The sequence below is a fragment of the Cucumis sativus genome, chromosome 3, assembly GCF_000004075.3.
Source record: "Cucumis sativus cultivar 9930 chromosome 3, Cucumber_9930_V3, whole genome shotgun sequence".
Classification (NCBI taxonomy): domain Eukaryota; kingdom Viridiplantae; phylum Streptophyta; class Magnoliopsida; order Cucurbitales; family Cucurbitaceae; genus Cucumis; species Cucumis sativus.
The window spans coordinates 27,675,906-27,685,501 of NC_026657.2; the positions used below are offsets into that span (position 1 = coordinate 27,675,906).

General features: G+C 33.4%; 2 protein-coding genes across 2 annotated transcripts; both read right to left on the reverse strand.

Annotated features, from left to right (window-relative positions):
* Window positions 1–587: 587 nt before the first annotated feature.
* On the reverse strand, window positions 588–3,263 carry LOC101216913. The gene is made up of 2 exons (XM_004149672.3): window positions 2,748–3,263; window positions 588–984 (listed from the first exon to the last, which is right to left on the reverse strand). The coding sequence occupies exons 1-2, from the start codon at window positions 3,047–3,049 to the stop codon at window positions 975–977; spliced, it is 312 nt and encodes a 103-aa protein (XP_004149720.1). The 5' UTR covers window positions 3,050–3,263; the 3' UTR covers window positions 588–974.
* Window positions 3,264–5,308: 2,045 nt separating this feature from the next.
* LOC101216438 lies at window positions 5,309–8,056 on the reverse strand. Its single transcript, XM_004149670.3, has 3 exons — window positions 7,831–8,056; window positions 6,683–7,180; window positions 5,309–6,182 (listed from the first exon to the last, which is right to left on the reverse strand). Exons 1-3 carry the CDS (start codon window positions 7,916–7,918, stop codon window positions 5,662–5,664), a joined length of 1,107 nt encoding a protein of 368 aa, XP_004149718.1. The 5' UTR covers window positions 7,919–8,056; the 3' UTR covers window positions 5,309–5,661.
* Between the last annotated feature and the right edge of the window lie 1,540 nt (window positions 8,057–9,596).

Genomic DNA, 9,596 nt, shown 5'->3' on the forward strand with positions numbered 1-9,596 from the left:
CCATTATAACCAAGAGGATCTTAAGGTCACCAAATTAAGGTTGGTAGAGTGGGGTATGGGACTTCAATTTTAATAGTTGTGTTTCTAATTATTATAAGCTACAATTAACATCAACCATAATAATCAAATTAGCCAAATTAGCGCCTTAACCTTCTAATAAAAAATACCCATAAACTTTCAATAATTTCATTCAGAAGAAGTGAATTTTTAAAAGTTGCAATCATACTCCTAAACCTTTTTCAAAATAAAATAAAAATATCATTACCATCCATAACTTTATGTAAATCCCCCTAACCTTTTTTTAAAATAAATAAATAAAAATATCATTACCATCCATAAATTTATGTATATCATCATCCCTCTTCGATTTAATTAGCTCTCTCCTCTACTCCACTTTATGACCTGACACTTCTTCATATTCATTATTTGTATTCCCTTACCTCTTCAAACCCAAATTCTCAATGTGTCCCTCCTTATGTGTATGTAATCTAAAATTATCAACTCACATTCAACTATTTACAATCTTATTAATAAACTTAAATCTTAATTGTTCCATCATTCTCCTCTCTTCTTACAAACAAACAGCCTCAAATTAAATAGAGCAGTTATTTTTAACCTTTTTATTATGCTCATGAGCTATATGGACCCATTACATCATTCATAGTATTTCAAAATATGAAGTTACAGAGAAAACCAACAAAAGTGCAGGTGGTAGAAAATGATCAAAGAGGAAGACAGAGTGATTTGAGAAGCATCCATAGCGGGCATGAAAAATAGCTCACAATATAGGAGAAAACAGAATTGATAGAAAGCAATGTAGATTAAAAAAATAAAAATAAAAAAGAACTCACTGGAGCCATCCTGCTGAATAAAGGAGCTTCAATTGCACTTCTAAGAGGTAGCCAATCCAGAGTTAAAGTAGGGATCCAAAGAAAAAGGAGCAAGAAACCAACCATACTACAAAAGTCAGATGTTTACAGACCCCTGTAACAAATCAGATTACAAAATTGGAGTTAGGAGAAAGCTCCAAAGAAATCAGAGGGAAATCCAAAAGCAAATACCGCACTTATCTTCAAAAGATCACCTCAATCCTTTCTCTATGTCAAGTTAATCGAAGTCATCTTACCTCACTTGATCATGTAAATAATGTATATACTGAATAATTCCCTGTCCAAGTATAGACCAAACCAATTTTTCTCCTCTTGACTTGATAAAACAATAAGCTGCTTAATTAGAAGGAGAAGTAAAACTCCAAGTAGCGCTTGAAAGATACAATTTTTCTTAAGCTAAAGATGCCAGGGAGGATATTATTTTAAAAGATTTTTAAAGATGCTAAATAATCCTCCTGAGATATTCTAAACATATCTAGAAATCTCTGGTTCTATTCTCTTTAAACAAAATAAAATCTTAGACAGGCAAGTGATTTTGCTTACAGTCTCGAAACTTTTTGAGGAGTTTGGTCTATACAATGTATGGCCAGCATAGAGGATCCAGAGAAATAGTAGCGAAATTTATTTTATATCCTCCCTTTTTTTTTTTATTTTTTCTTCTTCTTCTAAATCCTCCCTTTTGTGAGAAGGATTTTTTTTTTTGTGGCAAACTGAAGTGTGTTCCATTTTAGGGCTCACTGGGATGAGAAGAACAATTAAACCTTTTAAGGGCTCAAGAGAAATGTGAGTGAGTTTTGTTCAAGTTCAGTCCAAAACAATTTTTCCTCTTGACTTGAGAAAACAAGGAGCGGCTTAATTAGAAGAACGAGAAGCAACCTCCCCGTAGCGCTTGAAAGATACAACTGCTTTGAGCTAACGATGTGAGGAAATAATTTTTTAAGAAATCATAATCTTAGTTCCATCGTCTTTAATCAAAAGAAAATCTAAGCCAGACAGGTGATTTTGCATATGCAGTCTGGAATCAGTTAGAGGAGTTTGATCTAGCTTTAGTTTTGTTCTTCTAAGAATACATGTTTCTGTTTCTTGTCACAGAAAAAAAAAAAACTAGCTTTAGCCAGGCAACAGGGCTCAAGGGAGATAATGGAGGAATTTTGTCTACATCCTCCCTTTTGTAACTCGTAAGAAGGGAAGTTTTTTTGTGGCAATGCCATTTTAAGGGGTCATGGGATGAGAAGAAAAATATAATTTTTTGAGGGCTCAAGAGTTACCTAAGTGAAGTCTTGTTCTTCGTTAGATTCTATGCATCCCGGTAGGCTTCAATTACAAATCGCTATACTATTTGTCCTCAAGTTTTATTTCTCTTGGAAGAGAACCGTCTTATAGTTTTCCCACTTTTCAATATGATCATGTATTCTTTAATTTCTTCTCAATGAAAGCTCGGTTAATCACTAAATTGATAAGAACAGAAAGCTTGTGATTTTTACAGATTGCTAGTATCACCAACTCAACAATTCCTAAAAGAATCTCAGTAGAATACATGAAACGTTCAACATTTAAACTTTACTCTGAACTATAGATATCGTGCTGGCAATAAATAGAGTTGTTGATGCTTTAGGCAGGAAGTCTAATTTTCCAATAGTTCAACGGGCAGAAACTTGTTGCATTTGATAACACTAAGTATACACTTCAGGTACTATGCAATCCCTAGTCGCTAAAATTAGCAAGCAGGTTATAAGCAAAGCTAGAAGAACCGTATGATCAGGCCACTATGCAGAATCCATTCGAACGCTTGCATCACTATTCAAAAGCTTACTGTTGAAAGAAAAGAGTTATATATATATATATATACATATATACCTGACTTTCTTTATAAGGATGGCTTTGAGTTTGCGAGCGAGGTCCTTGGATTGAATTTTGCGCTCTAAAGTCTTTCTGGCCAAAACCCGTTTCTCGGAATTCTTGATATGATGAACTTGTTCACGCTTAATCAGTCGCTCGATTCCACTCGATTGCATCTTCCTTTGCAGAACTGTCAGTGCCCGCTCTAGACCCCCTCTCAACACCTTCACTCGGATCCCCCTCCATTGCTGGTGCTGTAGACAATTGGTGGGAATCGAAGATCTGATGGAGCACGAAATGTTCCGCGCCAACGAGTTCATTTCCCTCTGTTTTTCGTTCTCACAGGAGATGTAGTGGGCTACGTTGATGGCGGATAGGTGGTGGTTATTCCAAATACATGAGGCGGCGGCGATGGAAGGTGGCGGTGAAAGACGGTCGAGACTTGGAAGGAAGAACAAAGAAGAAAGGTTGGGAAGAGAGATAGGGTTCGACGGCGTGAAACAGAAACTGTTTCGGGCTCTCTAGCCCCTAAAGGTAATTTAGTAAATTTAGTAATAATAGTTACCTATTTTTTAAAATTATAAATACAGTAAAATTAATATTTTTAACATCCTTACCACTGACGTAGTTATATTTACCAATTTTTTAAAATGTTGATATATATATATATTAATTATTTTGAATACAATTGTTATATTTATAATTACATTTTTTGAAATTTCATATTTGTATTGTTGCATAGTTGTGACTTTTCGTGTGTAGGTGTTTTTAAAAAGTAAAGTTGTAGGTTGAATAAGTACATTAGATGTTAGTAGAATGCAACTTTTTAAAATAAAATGTAATAGATGTTACTTTTATGGTTCTAGGTGGGTGCACAACACACATTGAATGAGTGTTTCAATTTTTCCAGTGTATGTGCAGAAGAAAATAAATACTTTTTTAGAACAAAGAAAAATAAATACATGCATATTAGCATCCACATAATCACTAACACTGTCTAGTAACCGTTATGTTAACTAAAAATCAACTCATTGACCATTTAAAAGTACTTTGGAAGAACTAAAATGTATGTTTTAGAACCTTATAAATCAAATAGACATCAACTTCAAAGACAAAAAATGAACTCCATCCTATTATTTATTATATGTTAAAGAATTACTATTTAAAAATAATAGATACAAGATTTCATATGCATTACATCAATATTAGAGAAGTAAACAACTAAAAAGTAGATGTATACAAGATAATGTTTAAAGAAAATTCAGTCTAAAACAAGTTTAAATGGGTAAGTTTAGGATTTAATATATCTAATTTCACCCTAAGGTATGATATGTTTAAATTTGAATTTTGAAAATGGACACAATTGGGTGTGGTAGAAGTGAAGAATGGTGTGTCTGTGGCCAATGGACACCATGTACATACTTTTAGTTATTAAGCATTTGGGTTAAACTTTTTACTTTGAGTCTTCATGGTAGCAGTTGAAACGTGTTCGATTAAGTTATTAATACTTTTGTGATCTTTTAGTGTCTTTACTGTTCTCTATGGTTACATATATTTTGAGCATCAAAACTAATCCCACTGAGTATTGGAACTACTGAGGTTTTCAGTAAATAACTGAAAGATAATATGAGAATGAAAACTACTTTGTTGCTCAGAAAGTTACTCCAGTAAACAATTGTCATTATTTTTGGCCGGAGTTTGATCAACTCTTTGCTGCAACTTCAGTATTTGTTCAACATTAAATGTTCTCTTAAGGTTGAGTGTTCTCTTTGAATTTATATGACAAAATTTAATGGTCTTTTATAATTGAAATGTCCAAGAGTGTGAAGTGAAAGTTTGAAATATAATTTATTTTATTTTGCTATCTTTTATATTCAGTATATAAATTTTAGATATTTACATGATTATTAGAGATAACAAGGTGTATGAGTATTTAATGGAGTTGTTAAATGATTTACATAACAAACTACTTCTGCCTCTGTTTTTATCTTTATTTATTGTTTAAATAATAAATAAGTATCAAACTCAAACTTCATATACCAACCTTGTATTTTCCCCTAAAATCAATATGTTCTTTAATGTCAATTTTAAAAAATATTTTCATAGCTAGTTTTTCTTGGTCCTTTTTAGATCTAGAAATTCTAATAAGCGAAAAAAAGAAATTCTAATAAGCAAAAAGAATTCTGTGAGGGCAAATCTAGATTAAAAAGTATCGAGAAAAACTATTATAATGAATTGACAAAATATGTGTTAATTGTAAAAGAATAAAACTTTGTAGGATTGTTTTTGACAAATTTGCCTTTTACATAAGACATTATTGAAGTTTCTCTTCTACGGCGGAAAAAATTTAGTTAGCAAGAAAGTGTTTGAGCTGAAAAATGAGATGTGAACTCCTAAAACGACGGTGTAAATAGTTAATAAGACGTAAAATTGACATATTTTTAGTAATAGAATCCTTGGACCAAACAAGATTCGACCTCACGACTCTTTAGGACATAAATACCCAAATAATCTATTAAGTCAAAACAAAAACAAAACTACTGACAAAAATGAAAAATTTTGAATCTTGAAGACCTCAATTGACTGACATGAATAATATTCAAACTAAAATCACTCACAGTGATCTCTAAAAAGTGAGTTTATATAATGAAATCTTACTATTCCCTCTCCAATATTGGAGAAAAATACACATAGCCATGTAAATATTAATGACCAACATTCAAACTAGGATCATTAATAGTATGAAATAGGCTACAAGAAAACCAGTAAAAACTTTCTGAGACGAGAATAATTGCAAATAGTTCAACACAGCTAAGCCTCATCAAAGGTGTTAATTACAAAAGAAGGGTATAGATCAAGCAGCCGTTGCAACGTCTACATTTTTAAGAATCAATACTTCAATGGTCGACTGGGGGCAATGGAAATATTATCTCTAATTTGTAGAAATAACACGAACATCGTCGAGCACGGGACCACAGAGGGATCCGAAGTCGTCTGTTCTAGTGTGGTAGTATGAACTGAAGAATGTGATTCTGGTCCTACGTGAGGTTGCTTTGAACTTCAGAATGGCATTTTTGTAAAGACCTTTTCCTTGAGACTGGAAAGGAACTTTGACAGTCTCTTTAGCAGCAAATGCTTCCACCATCATTGATCCATGGCATCCATTTTTGGCATCACCAACTTTGAACGTTAGAGAGTAAACTTTGTTGGGGATGGTTCTGATAATCTGAGCGACGGCACTTTCTCTACCTGCTACTAGCTCGATTGCTGCCAGTCCAACAGGAACATTGAAATGCTTTGAATCAATGAATTTTACAGCCTTGAGGGACTCTATGATCCAGCCTGGAAGTGGAGATGTAACATCCTCTTGTCTTGGAGGAAGAAGAACTCCATTGGTGGAGTTTACCAACCGATGAGGACCGACCTCGAAGCTCGGGTTTCTCACCAAGTTATCTGCAAGATTGCCAATAACAAGCATTCATCAATATTAAGGCAAATCCAGGAGAAATGGCAAGAACCATGATATTACCTTGTATTTTCTCTTAAACCTTACATTTTGAGAATATTCTTTTTATGATTATTAGAAGAATATCAAACTGTTAACATACCTTGAATATGTTATTTGGTGCTTCTAAATTGTATCCATATTCATGTTACTTACGATTTTGATTCTAGGGGGTTAGAGGAGTGTGTTAGATATAAATTCTCTTAACTCTACTAACACCTCTATATTTCTCTCTAAAAATAAATTGACCTTTTCCTATACTTGTGGCCATGGTTTAGTGAACCACTTATAGCTTGTGTTCATCTTTCCTGCTTACGTTTTTCTCACTTTCTTTATTTGTCAATTTCATAACACAAACATAACCACACTCACAAGGTTATCAAATGGACCAAGGGTCTAGATCTTAAAAGGACCGGTAACCATGTCGGGGAATAGGGGATGGCTTTACCTCTTGTTGGCAATGGACGAGCAAGCTCTTTGATGGCAACAGCATCCAACAGAGGTCCACAAGCAGGATCTTCTTGAACTCCAGGATTGTGGAATGTCACCTTAACCAAATCCGACTGAGCTACAAACCCGTAGGCATAGACATCACCTCCATCGCTGCTGTAAAGAGTTTGTAGAGGCAAACTTCCATTCTGGGGAGGCACCAACACAGACAAAACTTCATCTTGCGCACATGTTCTTGAAGCTCCAAATGTTAGAGCATAAAGAGATCCCTTTTTCACATTTATGATCTGAGAGATCGAAGCTTCATTGCCGAGTCTTACAGCGTGGACACCGTGAGCTACGGGGAAGAACATCCCTCCAGGTTGAGGCCCACCTGAGATGTACTCAACGAAGCCATTGATTTCCCAGCTTGGCAGAGAGTTTTTGCCTATTATTACTGTTTTCTTCAAGTTGGTTTGTGCTGGTGGCTCCTCAAAGTTTCCATTTGCTAGAAGTCCTGTGTGAGTAAAGAAGCAGGGTTCAATATCTAGAAATGAAAAATACGAACAACATACTTTGCTCTGTCTTTCTCTCTATAGTTAAACTTAAAGCTCTAAAGGTGTGGAAGAAAGTGAAAGATCCAACTTTCAACTGCTAGGACAACAACAAATTCCCCATAAGTTTACCGATTAACATATGGCCTTTACTTATATATTATGGATCTTCCTCTTTTATTAGCATCCCAAACACCAAATTCAAAGTCTAAAACTGGTCTAAATGGTAAAACAAACTCAATAAATGGTAGATCTAAAGGGATGAAACTCCCAAGTAAGCAGAATGAAGTTGGACAGAAGTAAGCGCTAAAAAATGAAAGTAGCAGAAGAAAAGATAGAAGCTCTTCAGCAGCAAAAGATTCAATAGAGGAAACAAGAAAGCAAAAAAATGACAACACATTAAGACAGTTCAAATCCAACAAAGAAAACCCAAAACAGTACTTACTATAAACAAAAACAAGAACCCCATTTCAAAAGGAGCAAAAAACTAAAAAGCCCACAAGCAAATATAAGTACATCTTGAAGTAAAATGCAAAATGGGAGCAGAAACAGACAAACAACAAACCCAAATCAGAAATTAGGGAAATGGGGGTTTTGAAGAGGAGCATTATACCTTCTAAAATCGTCCCAGCAAGGGCAGAAGAAGCCAGAAGCAAGAAGAATGTGAGGAATGGGAGTGATGAAGATGGAGGAGAAGGCATTTTTGCGTTTTGGGGTTACAGAGGAAAAGGGTAAAGAATGGATGGGAGATGAAGTGGGATATGGAGATAGAATTTATAGTGAGAGAAGAATGATTAAAGAAGCGAGGAGGAAAGAGAATAATAAGATTAGTAGAAATGCCGCGTTTAAGTGAGAGATGAAATGTAGTGCAACGATGGGAAGAAAGAAAGAAAAAACAAATTTTGAAATACGAAACATTGCTTGTGAATTTGTCTGCTTGCTTCCATTTCGAGACCGATTTTTGCTCCATGATTCATGGACTTCAAGGTTGCCAAACTTGTCATTTCATTTCTTTCTCTATTTTCATTTTTGTTTTCTTTCATATTTTTCTCCCACCAACTTCCAATTTTGTTTTTATAGTTTCTTAAATTTCTTATAAATAATCGCTAACAGAAATAATTGGGAGCACTTTTTCCAATTTCTAAGTTATCAAAATTTACTTGTAATGAATGGATTTGGGTGAAGAAATAAGTAATGAATGAAATAGAAGTGGGTGAAATTAATTAGCAACCTTTCTTTTGTTGTGCTTAATTAATTTGGAAAACAATAGTTTTTATGCATTATTGAACACATGTCAGATGCTGTCTCTTAATGTAATTTAATTTATGTATCAAAATAAACTTCACTCTATCCAAGATACTAGGAAACTTCCATTTCATTAGCTTATTTAAACAAAATTAAATTTAGCTTATTAAAAAATTAACTTTAATTAATTTGAATTCTTTTAATTTTCTTAAATAACTATTTTTAGTATTTGAAAATAAAATATAATAGAAATTAATGGATTAAATTTGTTGCTCTCTAGAAGTATAAGAAATAAAGGAAAACTTAAAAAGTATATAGATCAAAATAAACTAAAATTGAATTGAACAAAGTAACTATGGTTATTTGAGGTTTAGAATGAGATTAATTAACTGAGGGAGAGTCATATTGTATTGTTAGAAGACAAAACACTTAAGAATCTAATTATATGGAGGTGTTGTTGATTCACTAAAGTTTAATAACGTGTGTTTTCAAATCTCATGGAATTGGATTCTCCCCATGTGAAATTGGAGATCTACCTCCACTTATTTCATTCATAATTGATGATTACTTTACTTTATTTTATTTTATTTATTTACTTTTTGGATGTTCCTAAAATTATAATGTATGGTCCACCCTTTGTCATAATTTATATTGGTAGAACAATCAAATATTTTAAATTAGTATAGATATATCTATATATGAATAATGTACATTGGTCTATTCATTTATACATAAAACCAATGCTAAAAGTTGTCTAGGTATGAATAACTAATTTTTCCAATCGAGCCAATATTATAAATGTGTTTGGACAACCAGATGGTAAAGACACTCTTTAAACTTAATTTCTTTACAACTTAGCCTTCTCATGTGTCTTTTTCTTTTTGGTAATATCACTCACCTTGAATTGATCTAGTAAAATTGGTCATCATTCTCTAAAATGTCCTACTAAAAAGTTTGGTGTTAAAAATGAAGCTTACAACAACGAAGATGAAGCTTGAAATGGCTTAGTGTATAAGCATGCATCGACGGCTACTTTTGATAAAGATCTTAGTTAAGGTCCAACAACACTTCAATATATCCATAACAGTTAGACATTATCTGCCTTGAGTGTAAGCCCTTGTAGTTTCCTGTGGT

Excerpts from the sequence above, each read along its gene's own strand:
- LOC101216438 (XM_004149670.3), bottom strand. The coding sequence starts at position 7,918 with ATGCCTTCTCCTCCATCTTCATCACTCCCATTCCTCACATTCTTCTTG. Across the intron at positions 7,181-7,830 it reads TGCTGGGACGATTTTAGAAG|GACTTCTAGCAAATGGAAAC; the intron begins GTATAATGCTCC and ends TTACTCACACAG. Across the intron at positions 6,183-6,682 it reads TCGTCCATTGCCAACAAGAG|ATAACTTGGTGAGAAACCCG; the intron begins GTAAAGCCATCC and ends GCAATCTTGCAG.
- LOC101216913 (XM_004149672.3), bottom strand. The coding sequence starts at position 3,049 with ATGAACTCGTTGGCGCGGAACATTTCGTGCTCCATCAGATCTTCGATT.